At 37.5% G+C, this 27,587-nt stretch overlaps 2 protein-coding genes across 3 annotated transcripts in view; one reads left to right on the forward strand and one right to left on the reverse strand.

The window, feature by feature from the left end:
* GTF2A1 (general transcription factor IIA subunit 1) overlaps positions 1–27,587 on the forward strand; it is a 138,472-nt gene that overhangs the window by 104,347 nt on the left and 6,538 nt on the right. The gene's annotated exons all lie outside the window — the stretch shown is intronic.
* Positions 1–27,587, reverse strand: part of TSHR (thyroid stimulating hormone receptor) — a 152,872-nt gene that overhangs the window by 7,922 nt on the left and 117,363 nt on the right. Inside the window, 1 exon segment of the mRNA XM_020976319.2 lies at positions 17,682–17,759. Coding sequence (XP_020831978.2) covers positions 17,682–17,759 — 78 coding nt within the window.

The raw sequence follows: 27,587 nt of genomic DNA on the forward strand, positions 1-27,587 counted from the left end.
AAGTGGGTGGTGAAGAAGTGGAGACAGCCAGCAAGTGTAGGCTATTTTTTTCTAAATATTTAGTAGTGAAGGAGAGGAAGGAGAAGGAATAATAGCTTGAGGGAGACAGGTTAAGGGAAGTTGTTTTTTTTTTAAATTTTTTAATTATAGGATTCAGAAAAAGAACTTTGTACTCCATGAGAGTTTGTCTCTAAAGAGTGTTGTGTACATAGGAAACAAAAATCCATCTGAGCACACTTCTTTTAGATTGAAGCTTAATGCATAGGTCATGGGAACCATCTCAAATTATATTGAACTGAAGTGAGTAGAATTATATACTTATAGAGAAAAAATTATACTATTATGTAAAGGACAAGATTGTCACTCATTCTGAATACTGTAAGGGAGAAAATGAACTGTTGATTTTTATTTTTCAGATGAGAACTAATAAAGAGTACAGAAAACTCAGAGAGTACAAAATAAAAATTTTTTAGTAACATAATAAAACTGTTGGAAATTAAATGTGCCATAAAATAGAATACAGTTCATTCCAAATAATTTTTTTGCTCATCTAGTGTACAGTTTTGGGTTATCGATGTCACTACTTTCCTTTCTCGGCACAAATAATTGGTAATTGACTTGTGTGGTATGTTCATTTATTTCAAAATAATTCTTGAGAACATAATATATGCAAGACACTGTGCTATATGACCTAGAGGATAAAAAGAATAATTATTTCACTCCTTGATCTTACAGTCTAGCAAGTAAAATACGATGAATAGAAACAACTATCATACGCGAAATGATGTGTATATGTAATAACAGAGAAAATTGGAGGTAATGTGGAATAGTTAAAGCATGCTGATTTGTAAGCACAAGACTTCTAAGTTCAAATCCTGGTCAAGTCTTTCCAGGTTTTTCTGAAGTCTTCCATTCCCCAACTGATGGGCATTCCCTCAATTTCCAATTCTTTGCCACCACAGAAAGAGCTGCTATAAATGTTTTTGTACATGTGGGTCCTTTTCCCATTTTTATGATCTCTTTAAGATACAGCCCTAGAAGTGCTAATATAAACCCCTCCATTTTTTTTTCTTTTTCGTTGTGCAGTTGGGGTTAAGTGACTTGCCCAGGGTCACACAGCTAGTGCATATCAAGTGGCTGAGGTCGGATTTGAACTTGGGTCCTCCTGACTCCAAGGCCGAAGCTGTCTCCACTGCGCCACCTAGCTGCTTTTCTGTGATCTTCTCATGTCAGATATGAAGGACCATGTTCAGTGGAGGGAGAGAATACCTCCATTTGGGGGATCAGGCAGGATTCATGGAAGACCTGATACTGAGCTGGGGCTTTGAGGAATTGAATTTTTTTCCTCTCTGATATCAATCAAGTAAATATTTATTACGTGCTTACTATGTGCTGCGCACTATGCTAAGCACTTGGAATACAAAGAAAGGCAAAACCAGTCCCTGCCTCAAGAAACTTATATTTGAATGGGGAAAACATAGAAATGATCAGGTACATATGATATATACAAAAGTGTATAGGGAATACCACTGGACTTAGAGTCAGGGGACCTGGGTTTTCATCTTGCATCCAATATTTACCAGCCATGTGACCTTGGAATTTAATTCTCTTAGCTTCAGTTTCTTCACTGGCAAGATGGATATAATAATGCTTGTACTACTCAGCTCATAGGATTGTTTTGATATTTTCAAGTACTTAATAAACCTTAAAGTGCTTTAGAAACAATAATAATAACAGTAGTTATAACAGCGAACATTTGTATAGTGCTTTAAGGTTTATAAAGTAATTTATAAATCTACTTAACTCATTTTATATTTAGAAATGTAACCTATTTAATGTGAGCTACCTGTGTGGCCTTCAGCAAGTCCTTCGACTTCTTGGGTCTCAGTTTCCTTAGTTACAAGATGAAGGGTTTGGACTAGGTTATCTGATGTCCCTTTAGATCTAAATCCTATGAATCTTCCACTCTTGTGGTGGAGTTTATCTCACTAGCTGCTATGCTTCTTACTCCCCATCCTTTGTCCCAATCCACTCCTCACCTCCATTCCCTACCTCTGGGAGGTGCGTCTATATCCCAAAGGGGTGGCAGAGCAATATCATATATTAAAAAGATATACCTATTTGAGAGGCTCAGAGGGCAGCTAGGTGGCATCATGGATAGAGTATCAGGTCTGGAGTCAGGAAGACTAATCTTCCTGAGTTCAAATCTGGCCTCAGACACTAGCTGTGTGACCCTGGGCAAGTCATGTAACCCTGTTTGTCTCAGTTTCCTCATCTGTAAAACGAGCTGGAGAAGCAAATGTCAACTCATTCCAGTGCCTTTGCTAAGAAAAAACATTAAAGCACTATTTATATACCAGTTATTATTAAGTGACCATTTAGCCAATGGGTACTCATTTGCATAAAATATTACACTTATTCAACTCCAGTATTCCAAAATACTCAGTAGGTTATAATGGCAAACCTTATATTTACATATATTGCAGTATAAGGAGTTTGGTTTTTTCCCCCCTTTGGCTCATAATTTATTGGTTGCTTTCATTGCCCTATAGCCAGGAAAACTCATATTTGAACCATTCAGTCCAGATATCATTACTATATATTCCTTGTGGCTATATGTTGTCAGAACGAAGGTTTCTGTGTCCTACTGTGGACCTCCCCTGCTTTTAAAACATTTCTGAAAGACATCTCTTCACTCTTTTCTCCAATATTTTTATGCATCCTCTCAGCTATCTATTCCAGTGTTTTGCAGTTTATGTTGTTCAACTGTTTATAGTTATCTTTGATTCTTCATGACCCTTGTGGGGTTTTCTTGACAAAGATAGAGGAGTGATTTACTATTTCCTTCTCCAGCTCATTTTTACAGATGTAAAAACTGAGGCAAACAGAGTTAAGTGACTTGCCCAAGATCACACAGCTAGTAAGTGTATCTAGGGCCAGATTTGAATTCAGGAAGATGAGTCTTCCTGACTCCAGGCCTTGCGCTCTATCCACTGCACTACCTAGCTGCTTGTGTTTTGCAATTACTCTATAGGATTGCCTCAGCCTTTCACTCTGCATCAGCTGTAGAACTCTGACAGAGGGTGTGTGTGTGTGTGTGTGTGTGTGTGGTTTAAGCGTCTGCTTTCTTTTGGGCTAAAATACTCTAGTTACATTCTGAGCAACATCATTCACTTGGCATATACCCAGCTTGGTGCCAGAGACTTTCACAGAATAAGGTCTCTTTGTTTCATACTTCGCAGTGCATTTTATGGTTGGTGAACTGTGTAGTTGGGCTGCCAAATCTGCATTGTGTGTTACCCCAGCAGGGACTTCTGCCATTCTTTATAACCTTTACAACACAGGTGCTCTGAGTACTCAGCTTGGTGTGCATGGAAAAGAAGCATTGAATTGAATTATATTAAATTAGATTAAAAGAGCTCTTTCCTTTGGAGTTTATTTTCCCTTTGTGTGTGGTCTTTGCCTTGAAAGACTAGGCAAAGTGAGGATAAACGCAACAGGGATGCTGACCTAAAAAGTAGATGATCAATTAAATTTCTTTAATTTTTTTAGAGGACAATTAATATATTTTTGGTAGAGCTGCAAATTTGTCCAGCCAGTGACTCTTGTTCACTAAACTGTGCATTCGCCTTGATCCGGTGACAAAACCGCTAGCCTCTATTCCAAGAAGATAAAATAAAAAAGAGAATGACCCATGTATTAAAAAATGGGCCGGCTAGGTGGTGCCATAGTGCACAGATCCCTGGGCCTGGAGTCAGAAAGACTTACCTTCCTGAGCTCAAATCCAGCTCCAGCCACCCACCAGCTGTGTGACCCTAAGCAAGTCATCCAACCCTGTTTGCCTCAGTTTCCCCCGTCTGTAAAATAGGCTGGAGAAGGAAATGTCAAACCATTCCAACACCTTTGCTAAAAAAAAAAAAAACTCCAAATGGGGTCACAGAGAGCTGGATACAACTAAAAAAAAACCAACAAAAATGTTCAAAAATATTCATGGCGTCTCCTCCCATAGGGCCAAAGAACTGGAAGCCCAGGGGGTGTCTATCAATACTGAACACATTATGGTATAGCGAAATAATCAATATTAGTGTATAGAAATGACAAAAGGGACAGTTTTAAAGAAACCTAGGGAGACTCGCAGGAACTGATGCAGAATGAAGTGAGCAGAACCACAAGAACAACCCACACAATAACAACACTATAAATACAAACAACTCTGAAAGACTTAAGGGTGCTGATCAACACAATGACCAACCATGATTCCAGAGCACCAATAAAGAAACATGCTACCCACTTCCTAACAGAGAGGTGACAAAGTCAGGATGCAGAATGAGACAAATATTTTTTAACAAGTCTAATTTGGGAATTTGTTTTGTTTGACTTTATGTATTTGTTACAAGGGTCTCCCCCCCACTTTTTTCTTTCCTTTTTTCTTGGTAAATAGTATTTTATTTTTTCCAATTACAGATAAGATAATTTTCAACATTCATTTTTTATAAGATTTTTAGTTTAAATTTTTTCTCCCTCCCTCCCTCTGATCCCCCTTCTCCAAGACAGTAAGCAATCTGATATAGATTATATATGTGCAGTCATGTAAACATATTTCCACATTTGTCATGTTGTGAAAGAAGAAACAGAACAAAAGAGGAAAGCCACAAAAAAAGTGAAAATAGTGTGCTTCAGTCTGCTTTAAGACTTCATAGTTCTTTCTCTGGATATGGATAGCATTTTCCATCATAAGTCTCCTGGAATTGTCTTGGATTGTTGTATTGCTGAGAAAAGGTAAGTCAATCATAGTTTATCATCACACAATATTGCTGTTACTGTGTACAGTACTCTCCTGGCTCTACTCACTTCACTCAGCATCAGTTCATGTAAGTCTTTCCAGGTTTCTCCAAAATCTTCTTGTTTATCACCTGTTCACAAACTAGTATTCCATTACACTCATATACCACAATTTGTCCAGCCATTCCCCAATTTTTAAATTTTTTTTTAAATTTTTAAGCAGTTAGGGTTAAATAACTTGCCCAGGGTCACACAGCTAGTTAAGTGTCAAGTGTTTGGTCTGAGGCCAGATTTGAACCCAGGTCCTCCTGACTTCAGGGTCGATGCTCTATCCACTGCGCCACCTAGCTGCCCCATTCCACAGTTGATGGGCATTCCCTCAACCCTCAGTTCTTTGCCACCACAAAAAGAGCTGCCATAAACATTTGTGTACGTGTAGGTCCTTTTCCCATTCCCATGATCTCTCTGGGATACAGACTCAGTAGTGGTATTGCTGGATCAAAGGGTATACATAGTATGATTGCCCCTTTGGCATAGTTCCAAATTTCTCTCCAGAGTGGTTGGATCAGTTCACAACTCCACCAACAATGCATTAGTGTTCCAATTTTCCCACATCTTCTCCAACATTTATCATTTTCCTTTTCTGTTATATTAGCCAATCTGATAGGTGTGAGATGGTGTCTCAGAGTTGTTTTAATTTGCATTTTTCTAATCAATAGTTATGTAGAGCATTTTTTCATATGACTATAGATAACTTTAATTTCTTCATCTGAAAACTGCCTGTTCATATCCTCTGACCATTTATCAATTGGTGAATAACTTGTATTCTTTATAAATTTGAGTCAGTTTTCTGCATATTTGAGAAGTGAGGCCTTCATCAGAAACACTTGCTGTAAAAATTCCCATATTTCTGCTTTCTTTTTGATCTTGATTGTATTGGTTTTCTTTGTGCAAAAATTTTATAATTTAATGTAATAAAATTAACCATTTTGCATTACAATGTTCTCTATTTCTTGTTTGGTAATAAATTCTTCCCTTTTCCACAAACCTGACAGGTAAACTATTCCTTGCTCTCCTAATTTGCTTATGGTATCAACTCTTTATGTCTAAATCATGTACCCATTGTGACTTATATCTTGGTATACAGTGTGAGATGTTGGTCTATGCCATACTATTTTCTGGTTTTCCCAGCAGTTTTTGTCAAATAATGAGTTCTCATTCTAAAAGCTTGAGTCTTTGGGTTCGTCAAATAGTAGATCACTATAATCATTTACTGCTGTGTCTTGTGTACCTACTCTATTCCACTGATCCACCACTGTATTTCTTAGCCAGTACCAAATAGTTTTGATGATTGCTGCTTTATAATCTAGTTTTAGATCTGGTACAGCTAGGCCACCTTCCTTTGCATTTTTTTTCATTAATTCACTTGATATTCTTGACCTTTTGTTCTCCCAGATGAATTTTGTTATTATTTTTTCTATCTCTATAAAATAATTTTTGGTAGTTTGATTGGTATGGCACTGAATAAGTAACTTAATTTGAGTAGAATTGTCATTTTATTATATTAACTCTGCCTATGCATGAGCACTTGATATTTTTCCAATTGTTTAGATCTGACTTTGTGTGAAAAATGTTTTGTAATTGTGTTCATATAGTTCCTGGGTTTGTCTTGACAAGCAGACTCCCAGATATTTTATATCGTCTATAGTTATTTTAACTGGAATTTCTCTATCTCTTCTTGCTGAGCTTTATTGGTAATATATAGAAATACTAATAATTCATGTGGGTTTATTTTATATCCTGCAACTTTGCTAACATTGCTAATTATTTCAAGGAGTTTTTTTTAGTTGATTCTCTAAGTATGCCATCTTATCATCTGCAAAGAGTGATAGTTTTGTTTCCTCACTGCCTAATCTAATTCCTTCAATTTCTTTTTCTTATTGCTAAAGCTAACATTTCTAGTACAGTATTAAATAATAGGGGTGATAATGGCCATCCTTATTTCACCCCTGATCTTATTGGGAAGACTGAGTGTGTATAATATTCTTTGAGCCAAATATGATGAGAGTAAGGTTCAAACAATACTCACTCCCTCCATTTTTTTCCTTTACTGTAATAGGTCTTTCATGCCTTTTCATGTGATATAATTTATCTCATTATGCCTTCCCCTTTTCTCCCAGTACAATCCCTTTCTTTTTTCAGCCTCTAATAAAATTTTTATATCACATCAAAGTCGAGTTATACGTACATCCTCTGTTTAAGTATACTCCTTCTTACTGCCCTAATAGAGATACAGTTCTTAAAAGTCACAAGTATCATCTTCCCATGTAGGGATGTAAACAGTTAACCATATTGAATAACATGTTTTTTGTTTTTCTTTCCTGTTTACCCTTTTATGCTTCTCTTGAGTTTTGTATTTGAAGATCATATTTTCTTTTCAGCTCAGGTCTTTACATTAGGAAAGTTTGAAAGTCCCTTATTTCATTCACTATCCATATTTTCCCCTGAAAGATTATGCTCAGTTTTACTGGGTAGTTGATTCTTGGTTGTAATACAAGGTCTTTTGCCTTCTAGCAAATTATATTCCAAGCCCTCCAATCCTTTAATGTAGAAGCTGCTAAGACCTGTGTAATCCTGACTGTGGCTTCTTGATGTTTGTATTATTTCTTTCTGAATGGTTGCAGTATTTTCTCCTTGAGCTGAGAGTTAGCCTTTGTACCTCCTTTTCCATTTGACCAATTCTATTTTTTAAGGAGTTGTTTTCTTCAGTCACTTGTTGTGCTTCCTTTTCAAAACCATTGACTCTTTTTCCATAATTCTCTTGCCTAACTCTCATTTCTGCTCCCAGTTTTTAAGTTTGTGTTTTGATCTTCTGTCGCCATAGTAGCTTCCTATGGTTGGGGCTCCTTTTTGATTTTCACTCATTTTTAAAAGTTGAGCTCTGCTCCAGGGGTACAAGGGGCATCATCCCAAGCTTCTTGCACTGGAGGCCAGAGACCTGGTCACTGGCTTTCTGTACTGGGGCCTCTTGGGCTAGCAGCTTGTCCACTGTGCTAGGGTGGTCCAGCCTAGTTGTCCCTGTTGTGCCCTGGTTTCTGGAGCTTGCAGTTTGCCTGCTATGCTGGGGTTGGAGGCCTTACAGATGGCCTGCTGTGCTACTAGCCTGCTGAGGCAGAACCAAGGGGCTTCGGTTACTCATCTGTGCTGTGGCTAAGAGCCTCCCATTGGCTTGCCCAGACACTTGCCTGTGCTGGGCTGTGCTTCCCTTTTACCCCAGTGAGACAGAACTTTGCTGAATTCCTTCTAAGTTATCTTGGGCTGGAAAATTGTTTCACTCCATCTTTTTGTGATTCTGTCACTGCAGAATTCTTTTAGAGGCTTTATTTAATGTTGTTTCTGAGGAAAACTGAAGAGAGCTCAGGCAACTCCCAGGCTTCTCTTCACCATCTTGGTTCCACCCTTTGCTCAATTTAATTTCAACATTTATTTGGTGCCTACTCAGAAGGCATTGTTTGAACTCACTGCATTATTTACTCTAGGTATTTATATAGTCAGTACTAGTTTAACAGAAGTTAAGTTGTTGTGGGCTGAGAGGTTGAGAGGCTGTGACCCCTCAAAGAGTGAAGTACATGGGTCATCTGGAATGAATTCACAGACTCAAGCATTCTTTAAGCCAAGGTGGCAAAGTTTATTGTTATGCTTTTCAGCGGGCAAGGATTCTTAAAGGATCCCGTAACCTTAGAGAGGTACAGTTAAAGTTTATATAGGATAAAATACAATAAAACATGTGCCAAATATGCTAACTAGGGGATTCAGGGTGGGATTAGGGAATGGTAAGGAGTGGTCAGTTCTTAAAAGAACATGCACTTCTTGTACCTACTGCACAGGCGTTTTACCCAGAGTTCATTAGGAAAAGTCCACAAGGGGGGCCACATGGAGGTGTGGTTTTAGGCCTGCTATGTCACTAAGTCAACCAGAGTTCAGGGTAACTGAGAGTTGTCCAGTCTGCCACCAATCAATGTCTTGTTTGACAAGATAGATGTAGGGAGTATACATATGTCTTAAGTCTAGAATATAGTTAATGAGGAGTCCAGGATGTAGATAATGAGGTAGGGCAGTAGGATAGTATAGTAGTGGGTAAGAATGTCTTTATGACCCAGTGCAAAGCCAGTTTAAACTAATAAATCCTTCAGGTGCTGTTTGGAACTGCACCAGGGAGAGAGATAAGGGTCTTGCTGGGGCCCACTCATGAGTAATTGCTAAGCACACGGTCCTTGGGCTGGGGAGAAACTGTCAGGGATAGTGTTTCTGAGGCTAGGGAGAAATTGGAGTCCAAGTACAAGCACCCAAACACAAGCACCCAAGTACCCCATCAAAGTGACTTGCCCAGGGTCACATAGCTGAATGTCTGAGGCTGGATTTGAACTCAGGACTTCCTGACTCCAGGCCCAGCCCTCTGTCCACTGAGCCATCTAGCTGCTTCCATATGGACTATTTGTGTCCAACCTGTGATACAGCCTTCTGAGTTTGTATTGGTCTGATCAGCCGCAGTCAGGCACACTGTACCTTAACCCTGACATAGTAATATCATTTTGATCTTCTTTAAGTATGAAGGACAACAGCCAACCAACTGGTCCTAAGCAGAGGTAGAATAATATTTTGCAATTTAAGAGGTGTTACCTGCTTCTTCCCTCCAAGTTTCCTTTTTTTCCCCCAGCTTCCCATGAGAAGTGAAATCCCCCAATTAGAGTCACATCTGTGGATTATATGACAAAGTGGATCCTTTTCTCTAAAAGATGTCCACTGTTCAAATGTGTATTTTTAAAAATTTATAGGCAAAAATATAACCCACACTGGGGAGCTAATTATTTTCTTGAGACTTCGAAGAACTGGACTGAGGTTTCAGATGAGCTATTTCTTACCATTTGACTTTAGATTAAGTATATTTATGCTAATATGGTAGCTCCCGATGGTAGCATTTATTTTTTAGGAAACACCTAAAGTGGCAATGTTACAAAATAGTAAAGATTAATTACAAGTTAAAGCAGGTATATTATTTTGAGACTTGTGGACATAAGATTATGAGGTGAACATGATATGAAAAAAGTAACAATATAGTGCATTAAAAAAACTGTCTTCAGAGTGAGGAGGTCCTGGTTCCAAGTCTGATTCTGATACATATAGACTAGGTGACCCTGGCCAAAAACATTTAAATTAATAGTGTTCAAGGAAATTCATTGAGACCATAAGCTTTAGACCAAACACTGATTTCCATTAGTAGAGGGAATTTCTTCACTGGGGTTAAGATTATAAATCCAGTGCTATACCCCAACCCATTCCACCCCCCCAAAATCATGGTATCTTGGAAGGAGCACTGGACTGGCCCTATTCTTGCCCCTACAGATTTCTTTACTGAACTCTCACAGAGACTACAATAACCAGCACTGGGCATCAGCCCTGCAGATTAGATGATAAAGAGAGAAGAAATGCTTCCAAAAATCCAGGGTTTAGTACAGGATGAGGTACAGGACATATGCATGGCAACAGTGGAAGGCAAAGGAGAGGGACAGGAGCATGATAAGGCCAGAATGAAGGTGGCTGCTGAAGACTAAAAAGGCTTTCATTTATTTATCTCACGATTTTTCCTTGGGACACCTCTAAATAGAACCTATTTCCCAAATAATAACAATAATAATAATAGCATTCATATTCTGCTTTAAAGTTTGTAAGTCATTTTTACAGACATATAATTTTCTTCTCACAACAACCCTGGGAGGTAGGTGCCATTATTAGCTCCCTTTTACAAATGAAGAAACCAAGGCAGACAGAAGGTAAGTGACTTGCCACAGTCACACAGTAAGTGTCTGAAGCCAGATTTGAACTCAGGTTGGTCTGATTCCATGGCACTACTTAGCTGCTGCATAGTATGCATAGATTTCTTCCAAGGTAATATGAAACCTCTGAAAGATTTCATTATAATTTAGATCTATAATTAAATTGTAAAAATCAGACTTTGTTTTGAACACGGAAGGAATGAAAAGAATAAAACAAGGGGCATTTTCACTTATCTTAGAAGTCAGTACTTTGAGACCCAGGATTTTCAAATTAGCCTCAGCAGATAAGTAGAAATGAAGTACAATGGTGTATCTCTAACAGAAAATCCAAGGACATGATTCTGCAGACAGTATCATTACTGTTTGTAAAATTAAGCCCATATCTAGGATTTTCAGAATTCTAGTGTTACAAAGGCAGCATAGGATAGCGGAAAGAACACAGAACTCTGAGTCAAAAATCCTGGGTTTAAGATTAATCATGGAGATATAAGCCAGTCACTTAACCTTTTTAAGCCTCAGTTTTTTTACCTGTGATAAAGGGGTAGCAATACCCGTGGTAAAAATCAAATGAGATACAATGAGAATGTCATAAAAATGTAGCAATAATGTTCTAAATAAAGGTGAGTAGGTGTTGTTATAGAAGGCTCATTTCAGTGTGCTTTTGGTGCAGCCACCAAATGCATCACTTTCAGAGGGAAAACACTTTACTAAAAATTGAGTGTAAAACTAGTTTGTTTATGGGAATTTAAGAAGTACAAGACAAAATGTGGTGGGAAAAAAATGGCATCAAACTCTCAAGTCAAATTAGAGGCTTTGTTTTGATAAATAAAATTAGACTACAGATCTCTGTGCTTTAGCATTAGCCTCTGCTTTAAATTAGTCTCTGTTTTCAAGAAATGACCTTGAAAAAGTATTTTAAGCCAAATGTGAAAATTTAGCTATTTTTGTTTATTTTTATAAATGACTGTGATGTTCTGTTTTCTTTACTGAATAATAAAGAGTAAGACACAATTTCCCACTTCTCTTTTCCCTTTGAAGGAATCTGAGGTTTTGTTATAATTTTAGCTGTAGGATGACTATTTCTCATATAGCCATTTAAAAAGTCAGTATCAAATCAAAAATATCTTTTCAGCTCTTTTCATATACAAGGCACTGGGTTAGATGCTGTGGAAGATACAAAGAAATGTAAGATACAGTCCATACTCTCAAGGAACTTGCATTCTAACTGGGGAGACAAGATATAACCCTGCAAAAACTTACTGAAAAGTATGAAAACATATGAAGATTCTGTAATTTCTGAAACTTAATTAGTGTGTGTACACCCTTTAGCCATAAAGATCACAACCACCTCTGTAACTCTGCCTGTAGGAATTGCTAAAGGCAAGAAATTCATCACCCTTCAGCCAATTGGGTTATGGGCTTCTCTAAATCTAGGTAGGCTGGTCCTTAGTGAAGAGAACCCAACCCATGGTATTATTTTTCTGTTCAGGACTCAGAAAACCCATAAAACCTCAGGCCTGGAAGTGATGTAGGAGGAAACAGCCTACTCATCCCGTAAATGTGAACCTTTTCTGCGATATTTCCAGACTAGTTGTTTATAAGATGTTTCACATTCTCTTTCTATTTTTTCATTCTTTCTATTTTGTTTTTATTATTTCATAGTCTCTCATGACTTTGCTGGCTTCCCCTTGCCCAATCCTGATTTTCAAGGAGTCATTTTCTTCCTTAAGATTCTGAATCTCCTTTTCTCATTGGTTGACTTTCTCTTCATAATCTTGTTTTTCTTGGATTTTTCTTTTTCTTTTTTCTTTAGTTTTTCCTCAATCTCTCTCATTCGGTTTTAAAAATTCTTCTATGAATTCATTTTGGGCAGGTGACCATTTGATGTTACTCTTTGGGGTAGGAGAGGATTTCTTTGCTTCCTCCTCTGAAGATGAAGCCTGGTCTTCTCTATTCCCATATTAACTCTCTGTGGTTAGAGTCTTTCTTCCTTTGCCTGCTCATTTTTTTTATTTGTAGCAGCTTTTTTTTCGTAATTACCTCTGGTCCTGGCATATGGGGGATGGTGCCTCTGGCCTCAGATCCTCCTTCAGTTCTCCCTTCTGTCCTGGAACCAAAACCATGACCTCCAGCCTCTTGTAAGTGCCCACAGCCAGCAGCGTCCTGCCCCACTGCTTCTGCCCTCACTGGGTGTGTGTTGGTTCTTTTTCATCACAGCACAGCTGGGACTGGTGCTCCTTATCAGTAAGGGTTTCCTCAATCTTCCCCAGCTCACACACTCACCTCCCTTCACTGTTTGGGAAGTAAAATTCCTGTGGCTGGGGCCAAGGCAGCCTCCCACCTCCCAACCCAGCTAACACCAAGGCTCCTCCTGTTGTTTAAGTGGAACTAGCCTGGAAGTGTTTATTCTTCACAGGGACCAAACCTCATCCTGGGATTTTTCTTCGGATCTTCTCTGATTGTTCCCAGGAGGACTACTATTCTGTCCCTACTCATTTATTTTACTGCTCTATGTTCACTTTGAGGCACTATTTTATCTTGTTTGTGGGGGAAGTCTGGAGAGCTTGGACCTACTCCACTATCTTCTCAGAATCTTCTTCTCCATAGGGATTTTGTGGCAAAGGTATTGGAGTGATTTGCTATTTCCTGCTCCAGTGGATTAAGGCAGAGGTTGTAACTTGCTCAGGGTCACAGTTAGTAAATGTCTTCCTGACTCCAGGTCCAGCACTCTATCAGCTGAGCCACTTAGCTGCCTCTATAGCCACTGCTGAAGAATTCATCACCTAGTGACTAACCTGGTGGTGGTAACTGAGTCTGTCTATAGACAGTTCTGCTATAACTTGACATGTGCACTCCTAAAAATCACTGCTCTGATAAAAACTGTGTAATTTAAAACTACAGGGCTTGTAAGAAAAATGGTATTAGGGTACATTCGAAAACTTCATCAATGACATAGGGAAAAAGACATAGGAATCTAACAAAAATCACACCCCTTAGTTAGGAATGATTAAGAAATACATCAATACCATAACAAATAGTAGAGGTGTTTATAGCTTTTGCTTGGCCTATGCTCGTAGGAGGGTAGCCTCAAGTGAATTGGAGGGGTGGGGGGGATTGGAGTGCAAGGATATAGACCAGCTCTCTTCTTTCAGAGCTCCTACTACACTTGAGCATTTAACTTGAAAAAGACATGAAGTTTGCTTTTTGAAGTAGGCTAAGGGTTGCTGCTTGTGAGTTATTGTGAAGTGGTGGAAGGAGAGTAATCTGAAATCAGATGGAAAGTTGAAATAGTAGAAGTGGACAAGTGTGGCTCATTATCCTCTTACTTTCTCTCATAGAAATCATGCATAAGCAAACTTGAAAGTTCCCTTATGCTCAAATTATTCCCTAATATATCAGTCAAGATGGAACACATTTGCCTTTTCAAAACAATGTAACAGCAAAACTGACCATACTGTGTTAGGCTGGTCCTTAGATAGCAGAGAATCTGTTTTTGTTGTTGTTATTGAGTTGTGTCTGACTCTGTGTGACCCCATTAGGTGTTTTTTTGGCAGAGATACTGAAGTGGTTTGTCATTTCCTTCTCCAGTTCATTTTACAGATGAGGAAACTGAGACAAACAGAGTTAAGTGACTTGCCCAGGATGACACAGCTAGTAAGTGTCTGAGGCCAGATTTGAACTCAGGTCTTCCTGATTCCAGGCCCAGTGCTCTTTCTAGTTACCCGGTGTTAACTAGTTATCTAGAGAATTTGTTACTAGATTTTAATTCAGCCTTCAAGTTTAGTAACTCTTGCAAGAGCTTGCAGTACATTGGCATATCCCTAGAGGATCCAAAGTCACCTCTATACTTGGATGATACATTCAAGTATTACTTTTTTGGAGGAAATTCTTAATTCTGGTTAATTAAAATTAACTTTGCTCCAAGAATTAAAAAAGTATCCCTTTAGATAGTAAAACACCTCTGGTATTATAAAACTAGGTATCATAGAAATATCTAAAAGTCTGCAGTATTTCTCAAAACAAGGAAATTTTCACTGCCAAATGCACTCCCCTTGTAACAAAATGCTAATAGCTGAAACTTGAAATGCAGTAATCTCTAAACCCAATGTCATTGAATCTAAAATGTAGCCATCTCAAAAATCTTATAACATTGAAGTTGAAATGCAATATTCCCTAAATCCTATAAGTTGATAGTCCTGTCTTCCCCCTCCATCCCCATCCCTCTTCAGCAGTATGGAATGAGATGTGGAATAATTGAGGTAAAGATGACAGTTAACTTAAAAAAACACCAAACCCTGATGCAACTTTTCTTGCTATCAGGAGCAAAAGTCACATTTTAAAAAAAAGCCTAGGGGGGCAGCTAGGTGGCACAGTGGATAGAGCACTGGCCCTGAAGTCAGGAGGACCTGAGTTCAAATGTTGCCTCAGACCAAACACTTGACACTTACTAGCTGTGTGACCCTGGGCAAGTCACTTCACCCAAACTGCCCCCCCCTGCAAAAAAAAGCCTAGAAATGAACAGCTCTTTCCCTGGACTCTTGATTTAGAATAATTTTTTAAAGCCAAGTAAATACACAAATACTCAAGAGTGAAATATAAAATCGTGTAATTAGAAGTCATTATTGGTCATCAAGTCATCTGACTTACACCAGAAGACTCTCAGTCATTCCCCTAATATATGCCACAGGAGGATAGCATACTTTTTTTAATGGTCATGTCAGGTTGACATGTTTTATCCAGATGTGCAATAACACACAGAACATTACACGTAAAACAATAACAGCATAACAACTTGTCCCAGGACTGTTTCTATCTGAACTCCATTCAATGTAAGACTAGAAGAACGAGAATAATAGTAATAGTAATTCATACTTATATAATATTTTAAGGTTTATAAAGCACTTTATGCCCAACCATTCAGAATCAAAGGCTTTTAGATTTAAAACTAAGCTCATTGGCCGTCAGTCCAACCTGCTCAACCTCCCCCACCCCAAAGAATCTTTACTATGGCTTAAGAGTCAGTGTGGCATAATGGATAGATAGCTAGTCTCAAAGCCAAAAAGACCAGAATCCACATCTGTGTGACCCTGGACAAGTCACCTCAAATTCTCAGTGCTCTAGACAATTCTTTATGAATGGAAGTTGCATTGGTAGGGGGAGTTTCCTCCTCTGGAAATTTCCTACAACCAGGTCCAGTCCTTGTCCCTATCCTCACCATAATATATCCCAAAGTTGTTATCTAGCCTCTTCCTGATTACCTCCAGTGGGGGGAGGGGTTTAACCCACTGCCTCCCAAGATATCCATTCCACTTTTAGATACTTCTAATTATGAGAAAATTTTTCCTTAATATCAAGCCTAAATTTATCTCTTTGCTAAATTTACCTGTTGCTCTCAATCTTCTAGGGCCAAATAGAATGTGTTTAATCCTTTTTCCATATGTTAGTCTCCAAATGATTGAAGATGGCTGTTTCTTCCCCACTCCAAGCTAAGCAGCCACAGTTATTTCAACCAATTCTCTTAGACTCCTGGTAACTTTCCTCTGGATGCCCTCCAGCTTATCAATGTCCTTCCTAAATCGTAGCATCCAGAACTGACCCCAAAAATCCAGACATCATTTGATCAGGGCAGAGTACAAAGGCACTATCACCTTCTGATTCCTGGAAGCTAAGACTCTCTTTATGTAAGCAAGATCGAATTAGCTTTTTTGGACTGCCACATCACACTAATGACTCCTGTTGTTCTAACTGTCCAGGCACCCTTCCCCTCTCCTTAAACTTTTTCAGACAATCTGCTGTCTAACCTTGTCTCCCCCATCTAGTATTTAGGAAGTTGATTTTTTGAACCAAGTGTGAGGTTTTACATTTATCCCTACTAAATTTCACTTAATATTGTGAGGTAGGTAGCAGTAAGTATTATTTCATATCACATACAAGAAACCTGAGGTTTAGAAAGAGTAAGTGACTTGCCCATGAACTAAAATGTTATGAAGCCTGAGCACCTGGATTTGGATTCAGGTTTTCTAACTTGATGTCTTTCCTCCACACCGTACTGCCTCATTTCCAGTATTTAGCTAAAGGTAATATAAACTACCTCTTTATACATGTGTCCTAGATCCCTGCCTAAAAACTAACTTCCATAAAGACAAGGACCAAGGCCTATACTTCTTTTTATTCTTATTCCTGACTAGTGCATTGTAGTTCATGATGATTGTTCATGATAATGGCAGACAATGATGCAGAGGCACCTAGTAGCGGATGGAGCACTGGCCCTGGAGTCAGGATGAATTGATTTCAAATATGGCCTCACATACTTACTAGCTGTGTGACCCTGGACAAGTCACTTAAACTGTTTTTCAATTTCATCAACTGTAAAATGGGGCTAGTAATAGCACCCATCTCCCAGGGCTATTGTGAGGATCAAACAAGATAATATTTGTAAAATGTTCAACATGGAGTCTGACACATAGTAGGTGCTTAATAAATGTGTGTTCCCTTCCTTTCTCTTGAATCCACATGGCTGTAGTGGCTTGATCGGGCACTACAGCAGGAAAGTTCAGAAACTCTTCCAATCTTAACATTCCAGGATAGAGTTTCTCCAAGGAAAATAACTTACCTGAAGAAACAATGCTCCTGGGCAGGTAGGTGGCACAATGGATAGAGCACTAGACTTGGAACCAGGAAAACTCATCTTCCTGAGTTCAAATCCAGCCTCAGACACTTACTAGCTAAGTGACCCTGGGCAAGTCACTTAACCTTGTTTGCCTCAGTTTCTCATCTGTAAAATAGGTTGGAGAAGGAAATGGCAAACCACTCTGGTATCTTTGCCAAGAAAACCTCCCAAAATGGGGTCATGAAGAGTCAGACGTGACTGAAAGGACTCAACAACATAACAAACACATTGAAGCCTAAATGATAGTTCAGCATATAACATAGCATAATAGTAGTTTGTCATTCATTATCCAGTAAAAAAACAGAAAAAAGAAAGAAACAACTCTTCTCATCAGTGACTACCATCAGTACTCTTCAACATTTGGAATCAGGTTACCTTTCTTTTGTTTTACTTACAGCAGGGTAGGTCCATTATATACTCCCAAAAAAGCATCTTCATCAATCATAGACAGATATTTGTTCTTATTTAAGTAACTAAGGATAAAAAAAACAAAGACATGTCTCAGGACAGAGAAGATTTAACTGCACCAAAAATACAGCACAGTGCTTGGGATAAAATGTTTTCTGTCTCTTTACTGGTGGATGCTAAAGGCTTTTATCTTTGCAAAGCAAGACCCATAGTACTTTCTTTTTTAAAAAACCTACAGACTTATGAGGAGAAAAGAATGAAGAATTTAAAAGCAATTTATCTAGCAAATAAATAATAAAGAGATCTGACAGCCATGGGTACCATAGATTTAGCATGTGAGTTCACTTGCAAAACATTTTCTCATTTTCCTCATTTCCTCAGGCCTCACTTTCCTGATCTCCAGAATGAGAGAATGGGTGTCCCTTCAAGCTCTAAATTCATGATTCTATGATGATGGAAAATTACTGCCACATAACGACCCCAAACAGATAAAAACAGCTAAAGAGGAAATGAGCTCGCAGAGATATCGGCTTGAAATACTGCCTCGTCAGATCATCCTGAGAGATTTAGTAAATGAGACTGAAAGGGGAAAAACAAATAGACAAATGAAATTAAATAAATCTGCCAGTATTTTTCTATAGTGATCTTATTTTCTCAGCAACAGTAGTAGAACAACTGCATTTAGATTTTGCCAGCTTGCTACCCAGTGTGGTGTGTGAGAAAGTAGAAGAGCCTTAAAAAGGAGAATTGGCCAAGTGAGAAAGGAAGTAGAAAACCCCACTGAAGAAAATACTCTTTTAAAAATAGAATTAGCCAGATGGAATAGGAGGTACAAAAGCTCACTGAAGAAAATAATTCCTTAAAGATTAGAATTGGGCAAGTGGAAACTAATGACTCTATGAGATATCAAAAATCAATCAAACAAAATTAAAAGAATGAAAAAATAGGGCAGCTAGATGGTACAGTGGATAGAGTGCTAGTCTATAGTCAGGAAGACCTGAGTTCAAATCCAGCCTCAAATGCTTACCAGCTGTGTGACCCCAGCAAGTCATTTAAGGAGGCAGCTAGGTGGCGCAGTGGATGGAGTACTGGCTCTGAAGTCAGGAGGACCTGAGTTCAAATCCAGCCTCAGACCAAGCACTTGACACTTACTAGCTGTGTGACCCTGGGCAAGTCACTTAACCCCAATTGCCTAAAAAAAGGAGAAGAAGAAGAAGAAGAAAATGTAAAATACCTCACTGGAAAAAACAACTGACCTGGAAAATAGATTCAGGAGAGATAATTTAAGAATTATTGGACTACGTGAAAGCCATGATCAAAAAAAAGAACCTGGACAGCATCTTTCAAGAAATTATCAAGGAAAACTGCCCTGATATCCTAGAATCATAGAGTAAAATAGTAATTGAAAGATTCTACCCATCACCTCCTGAAAGAGATCCCCAAATGAAAAGGAATATTACAGGCAAATCCCAGAGCTCTCAGCTCAAGGAGAAAATACTGCAAGCATCCAGAAAGAAATAATCCAAATATCAAGAAACCATAGTCAGGCTTACACAGGACTTAGCAGCTTCTACACTAAAGGATTGGAGGTCTTGGAATATGATATTCTGGAGGACAAAGGAGCTTGGATTACAACCAAGAATCAACTACCCAGCAAAATTGAGCATAATCTTTCAGGGGAAAATATAGATATTCAGTGAAATAGGGGACTTTCAGACTTTCCTGATGAAAAGACCAGAGCTGAACAGAAAATTCAATTTTCAAATATAAGACTAAAGAGAAGCATAAAAAAGTAAATAAGAAAGGGAAAAAAAAACGTTATTGAATAAGGTTAAACTGTTTACATCCCTACATGGGAAGATGATACTTATAACTCTTAAAAACTGTATCTCTATTAGGGCAGTTAAGAGTACACATAGAGGGTGTGGGTATAAGTAGACTCTGATGTGATGATATTAAAAAGAAGGGATGAAAAAAGGGTTGTACTGGGAGAAGAAAAAAAGTGGAGGCAAAATGGGATAAATTATATCACATGAAGAGGCATGAAAGACCTATTACAGTAGAGGGGAAGAATGGAGGGGGTGAGCATCATTTGAACTTTACTGTCATCAGATTTGTCTCAAAGAGGGAATAACATACACATTTAATTGGGTAGAGAAGTCTGTCTTGCAGTATAGGGAAGTAGGAGGGGAAGGGGAAAAGAAAAGAGAGGGGGCTGATAGAAGGAAGAGCCGATCAAAGGAGGCGGTGTTCAGAAGCAAAACAATGGTGAGGGGGAACAGCGTAAGAGGAAAAATAGGGTGGAGGGAAATACACAGTTAGTATGAATGGGATGAACTCTCCCATAAAACAAAAGTGAATGGCAGAGTGGATTAAAAACCAGAATCCTACAATATGTTGTTTACAAGAAACACATGTGAAGCAAAGAGACACACAGAATAAAGGTAAAAGATTTCAGCTGAAGTTAAAAAAAAAAAGCAAGGGTAGCAATCCTGATCTTAGACAAAGCAAAAGCAAAACTAGAGCTAATTAAAAGAGACAAGGAAGGAAAGTACATCTTGCTAAAAGGTACCATAGACAGTGAAGTAATATCAATGCTAAACATGTATGAATCAAATGGTATAGCATCCAGATTTCTAAAGGGGAAGTTAAATGAGGAAATAGAAAAACTATACTCATGGAGGTCCTCAACCTCCCCCTCTCAGAACTAGATAAATCTAACTACAAAATAAATAAGAAAGAACTTTAAGGAGATGAATAGAATTTTAGAAAAGTTAAGTATGATAGACCTCTGGAGAAAACTGAATGGGGATAGAAAGGAATATACCTTTTTCTCAGAAGTACATGGCGCCTACACAAAAACTGACCAAATATTAGGGCATAAAAACCTCACAATCAAATGCAGAAAGGCAGATATATTAAATGCATCCTTTTCAGATCATGATGCAATACAACATTCATTTAATAAAGAACCATGGAAAGATAGATTAAAAATGAATTAGAAATGAAATAACTTAATCCTGAAGAATGAGTGGATGAAACAATGAACCACAGAAACAACCAATAATTTCATGAAAGAGAATGACAATCATCAGACAATATACCAAAATTTATGAGGTCCAGCCAAAGCAGTGCTGGGGGAAATTTTATATCTCTAAATGCTTACATCAATAAAATAGAGAAAGAGCAGATCAATGAATTGGGCATGCAACTAAAAAAGCTAGAAAAAGAATAAATTAAAAATCTTTAAATACCTAGTTAGAAATCCTGAAAATCAAAGGAGAGGTTAATAAAATTGAAAGTAAGAAAACTATTGAATTAATAAAACTAATAGCTATTTTAGTGGGAAAAAACCCAATAAAATAGATAAACCTTTGGTTAATTTGATTTTAAAAAAGAAAGACAATAAAGTCAAAATGTGTACCTGATTTAGACATAAAGGCTGATACCATAGGCAAATTAAGAGAGAAAGGTATAGTTTACCTGTCAGATCTATGGAGAAGGAAATAATTTGTGGCCAAACAAGAGATCGTAGTACTAGATGTAAAATGGATAATTTTGATTATATTGAACTAAAAAGGTTTTGCACAAACGAAACCAATGCAATCCAAATTAAAAGGAAAGCAGAAAGTTGTGAAGTAATTTTTACAGCAAGTGTCTCTGACAAAGGCCTCATTTCTCAAAGATATAGAGAACGGAGTCAAATTTATAAGAATATAAGTTATTCCGCAATTGATAAGTGATCCAAGGATATGAACGGGCAGTTTTCAGATAAAGAAAGCAAAGCTATCTGTAGTTATATGAGAAAAATGCTCTAAATCACTATTGATTAGAGAAATGCAAATTAAAACAAGTCAAAAGGATCACCCCATTACTGTCAGATTGGCTAATTCGACAGAAAAGGAAAATGACAAATGTTTGAGGAGTTGTGGGAAAATTGAGACACCAGTACGCTGTTGGTAGAGTTGTGAACCATTTTAGCCATTCTGGAGAGCAATTTGGAAGTATGTCCAAGGACTATAAAACTGTGCCTACCTTTTGACCCAGTAGTACCACCACTTTCCTATAGGTGACTGGGGTTTTTTTTACTCTAAATACAGGGTGCCATAATAATAATAGCATTTATATAGTGCTTTAAGGATTGCAAGGCATTTTTGCATATGTTAATTCAGCTGATCATAACAATTTTGTAAGAGAGGTGCAATTACTATCTTCATTTTACAGATGAAGAAATTGAGACACAGAGTGGTTAAGTGACTTACCTAGGGTCACACAAGCAGTAAGTGTCTAAGTCAGGATTTGAACTCAGGTCTTTCTGATTTTAAATTCCATGCTCTATCTACTGCTCCATCTAGCTGCCCCATGGTAATCTTCCCCAAATACTCTTATCCACAGATCATATTTTACCATTTGCATTGAACATTGGAACGCTATAAAACTTCCTCTGTGCCATACAATCACTTGCATGACATTTATGTAGTCTTCCAAAGTGGAATAAAAAGGTAGATGCAAAATGCAGTGTAGGGGATATTTAGTGGAAGGGTATTTTTTTAAATAAATGACATATAATGATATTTGAAATAATAAATTGGAAAAGAAGAAGTGGAATGGTGCTTTCACATCATTATCAGTAAGAAGCTCTCATTAAGTTCCTAGAGCTTTATCCTGAGCAAGTTAGAAAAACACCTTCCTGCCTATGAAGTACCACCTGGGGCTCTCAGTCACATTAAGAGATTGGGCTATCATGTGCTGTAGTAGTCAATGAATGCCTTTCTGGTGCAAGGAGCTCTGTCTAAAGATAAATTTCATACTGTTTAGCTGTTCTCTTTGGTGGTCTGTGTCCATAGAGTTCTCTTGGCCAATGAGAGTTGGAGTTAAAAAAAAAAAAGATACCTTGGGAGAAACAAAAATTGGATAGGAGATATTATACAGAATGATTTTTTGGGGAAAAAAAATAAACAGAGCTCCAGCATAACTGCTGCACAGTCTTATTTTCCCTACTGTATTTTTTGGATTATGCACTTTACAGATCACATTCTGTTCCTGGGTTACTTCAAATCAGACAAAAGCAAGTGAATTCATTGTAGGCTGCTCTCTTCATTCTAATAGCAACAAATAAAAAACTGCTTGTTTTTTGTAGCACTAAAAGCCCTTGACTCAGTCAATAAAAACCTGGCCTGGCACAAATTAACTGGCATTAACATTTTTAATAATCTGCTTTCTTAATTCACCAGAAATCATTGTACAACTAAATAATTGCTTGTTCAATTTCACCACATTTTCCTCTGACATTTAAGATGCCCCTGGGGATAATGAAACTGGCTGATAAGAATTCTAGTCTGCCAGGAACACTGAAGAAAACTTCAAACTTGAAGAGCCAGCCAGAGTACAATAGAAGATAACAAATACCATTAGGAGATGGTAGCCAATTTTAACAGAGAGAAGTCCAGCCGTCGAGATGCTGCATCTCCAAAGGTCAATTCATTTTGATTATTTAAACCTTTTACCTTTCAAAATTAATTTGGTAATTTAAAGTAAAAATAAATTGATATACCTGGTTCTATTTTGAGTACCGATGATTCTTTCTTTTCTGTTATCTGGCATTTATTTCTTAGTAACTTCCAGAGCAAAGAAACATATACTCATACCCAAAAGCTTTATCAATAAGAAAAATTTTGTACAGTTAGGGAAAGAAGCTACGTAACAGGGAAATTTCTGCACTAAGATCTGTCAGTACTTCTCTCTCTTTCTTTTTTAATTGAATGTTATTTAATTTTAGGCCTGAATTCTCTCCCTTCTACTACCCACCACACCCAACACTGAGAGAGCAAGAAAAAACAACCCCCTTATAAACATGTATAATCAAGAAAAATTAATTTTGCAATGGCCATTTCCAAATATATCTAGGTTTAGATATGTTTCAATTTGCACTCTGAGTCCATTACCTCTCCATCTAGAGATAAGTAGCATGGTTCATTGTGAGTCTTCTGGAATTGTGGTTGGTGGTTGGGTTGGTCAAAGTTCCTAGATTTTTCAAAGATGTTTGTCTTTATAATATTATTATTGTATAAATTATTTTCCTGGTTCTGTTCACTTCACTTTGTATCACTTCACATGAGTCTTCCAAGGTTTCCCTGAAACCAGCTTCCCTGAAACCACTATATTACTTACATTATATGTATATATGTGTGTGTGTGTGTGTGTGTGTGTGTGTGTGTGTGTATACACACTTACATTATAGCCCATCATATTAATGTATCATAACTTGTTCAGTCATATCCCAGTTGATGGGTACCCTCTCGGCTTCCAATTCTTTGCCACCATAAAAAAGCTGCTACAAAAATTTTTGTATATATTCATCCTTTCTCTCTTTCTTTGATCTCTTTGGAGTATAAACCTGGTAGTTTTGTCACTGGGTCAAAGATTATGCACAGTTTAATAGCTTTTTGATCTGTAAGAACTTCTCCATTTTCATATGCCTTCAGAACATGATTGATTTCTGAAAATTCTAAGTTTAATTAAAACAGTATGATGGATCTCTAACCTAGTCACATACATATTCCTCCATCTCCATCATCTATTATTACTTTGTCTGAATCAGAAATTTTAGTAGACTGTATGGACAACCTGCTCTAAACTGGGGTTTTCAACAGAGGAGGATAGTGACTAACTGGTTATTGTCCAGTTCCATCAGGGACTGGACAATAAAAAATAGATTTAAATTCCAGCATTAGGAACAGAGATCAAATCTATGAGTAAGAACTTCCAGAGAGTGAGAATCCTTTAAGCACAGAAATAGCCTTTGTGGGAGAAGCTGTGATATTCTTATTCTATTTTTAAAGGTGATGCACACAATAGATATGGGTAGGTGGGATAGGTGGGTAGTTTATGCTAGCACTTCCCAAACTAATGCTTTTGTGATTGAATTATATTGATGGCACCTATAAATACTAGTTCAAGGTGGATAAAGTCAGAGTCAAAAAAATTGTGAAACTCAATAGGAAAAATGAAGCCTAATTTCATACCAAATAATTATTACAATACGTATTTGATGCATAAACACTTCACGGTGTTTTAGAAAAAACTCATCACTACAAATGACAATTTTCTCATGGAATCCTAGTCACATCATAGGGCTTCCCAGAGTAGTCTGTGAAACCCTAGTTTAGATGTAATCTTTTTGATAATGTCAATGAACGGTATAATTAAATTGTAAAGTGCCTTGAAGGTAGGTAGGGACCATGTTGGTTTTAATCTTTGCAGTTCTAGCAGCTAGCACAATTTCTTGCACATAGAATCATAGATTTAGAGATGGAAGGGGCTAGAGAAGTTATCAAAGCCCAATGTCTTAATTTTACAAATGAGGAAACTGCAGCTTAGAAAGGGTGGAGTGACTTGCCTGAAGCCACATTGATAGCAAGTGATTAAGAGTCAACATTTAAACTCAGATTCCCTGATTCCAAATGCAACATTCTTTCAACTACATCACATGACCTCCTTAATAAATGTTTGTTGTTGAATGAGTCTTTGAGGGAAGGGTAATCCTACTAGCCTGCCTCTAGCCCCAACTCCTCCCTCTTGATTAGACTTTATTGAATAGTGAGTCAATTGATTCAAGAACTCATAGGAAGTAGTGCTTCTCTATCAGCTTTCATGTAGTTGATCTCTTGAGTTATTTTTTAGACCCCATGATGCTGGTAAGTAGGTGAGTGTGTCTGTGTCTGTGTGTGTGTCTGTATGTATTAGTAACAGGCAGCATCATTAGCTCTGACTACAAGGTTGTTCTTCCTGGAGAAGTTCAAGATAAATTTCAAATCCAAAATGGAATTACACTATGTTCCCTGACAATTCTTTGATTGTGAAACTTGGGCTGGCATCTATATCGAACATGAGCCAAGGCAGGTTACTGAGCTTTCTGATGAGAATACTTCATTATATAAATATGCTTCCCCCTGAGAATACTCCTTATTTTGAATGTAAAAGAAACCTCGATTTTCCTTAATGTAGTCTGAACTAAAACTGAACTGTTGACTGGAAACTATGATGGTAGCAGAAATCAGTTTAACCTGTTAGGAAACACTACCCAACACAACAGTCTAGGAATGGAGGAAGTAGGGAGCAAATGCTTAAAGTTTTTGATGTTTTGAAAAAGCTTAAGATTTTAAAGTTAATCTCTGAAAAGAGATCTTTAGAGTATGCCCAAGGACTCTTTGAATTCTTACGTCGGGAAAAAGTATGTCTTTCCCAGGTATGTACTGTTCTCTACCTTCTTCTTCCTGGTGGTCAAAACTGGGATGTTTAATAAAGATCAGGGAAATAGTTAATGTGCTCACTATTCTGTTCCTAATCTAATGGTTTGTTATTTAATGGATAGTTTATGCCCTGTTAGCACATCAAAAATGGTGTAAAGTTTACCAAAATATTGATGTCAGTCAATAAATATTTATTAAGCACCTGCTACATGCCCTAATTGCACACTGTGTTAAGTACTAGGAGTACAAACAAAGAAAACTGTCAGGCATAAACAATGTATGGGAATTTAGGAGTAAAAATAGGTCAGGAAATCAGACACTCTAGTTCGCAAGGGAATAAGGACAAGATGATTGGCGGCAGCCACAAGACCTATTAAATTTATGGGCTCAAAGCTTGTTTTTCTGGAGAGTCAATTTGTTATGAGTTGTGAATTAAATTAGTTTAGTTCAGGTGAATGAATTTCTGTGGAGGTGGTCCTTTGTTATTATTATTATTATTATTAATTTCATGTCTGAGAGATGACAGTGTATGTGATTCCATGGGAAAAACAAAACAAAACAATATGACCTGGTTCTCACCCATCTGCAGTAATTTTCATGAATGTTCTCCCTAACCATCCTTCTGCTGCTCAGGAGTTAGTCCTCATGGTTAGTGCAGAGTCTGTTTAGCTTTTACTGCCATCAAGTTCTTTCATGATCCTAGAAAAGTGGATGTAAATGACACCAGACCTACCCATTTCAGCAAACTGGAACTAGAATAATTATCAAGTTATGCTGCTTCTTTTTTTTGAAGGTGTAGGGGAATGAAACATTGTTTAAATGGTAGATCAAATTCAAACCTTAATATATATATATCTGAATGTGCTTCTGCAGAATTTGCCAGATGATTGAAATGCTGTGTATTACCCTCCAAATCAAATTACAATAATAAACAGAAAGGTGTATTTACATTCATTTAAGCTCACATGTAGTCATAAAGCCAAAAGCAATAATGATGCAGTAAAAACATCAAGTGACTAATGTATCATTTCTCTCTTATTTCCTTCTCTGTTGCCTTCTTACCCACAACCCCTGACTTCGTCTGCTCTACTCCTGCCTTATAATGATCATTATCACCATCGTGTCATACCTTAGATTTATATAGTGCTTTTTTCAGTTGTTGTAGTGCTGAAATTTACAGGGAAGACAGTTTATCAAGAACTAGAAACTTGGAGAGATCAAAAACACAAAGACAAGCACAGTTGGATCCAAAATATAGATAGAAAAGAAATCATCTTCCTTGTTTCCTGTAATCAAGCCTGAAATTTTTACCTCTGAAATTCTTATTTAACCTTAAATTTATCACCTTCAGAGAATCATCTCACCCATACTTTCAGATCAAAAACACTGTTATTCTCACCTAAGACACATCTAAATTTGTCAAACTTTTGGCATAAAAATAACATTACTGTAGGAAATATGGTCAAATATTGCATAAGATATCTCCTCTTTATATTCCAGGCTGTTACCCCAGCTTAATGAGACAAGTGCACTTGTCTTCATAAAGGGTTTGAATAACCACTGGCTAAACTTTGGCTGGGGAGGGGGAGGTAGTTAAGCTGTAAAGCAGAAAGCTGCTGATTTGACAAGAGAAAACAAGTA

The sequence above is a fragment of the Phascolarctos cinereus genome, unplaced genomic scaffold (genome assembly GCF_003287225.1).
Source record: "Phascolarctos cinereus isolate Bilbo 61053 unplaced genomic scaffold, phaCin_HiC Scaffold_3;HRSCAF=262, whole genome shotgun sequence".
NCBI lineage: Eukaryota > Metazoa > Chordata > Mammalia > Diprotodontia > Phascolarctidae > Phascolarctos > Phascolarctos cinereus.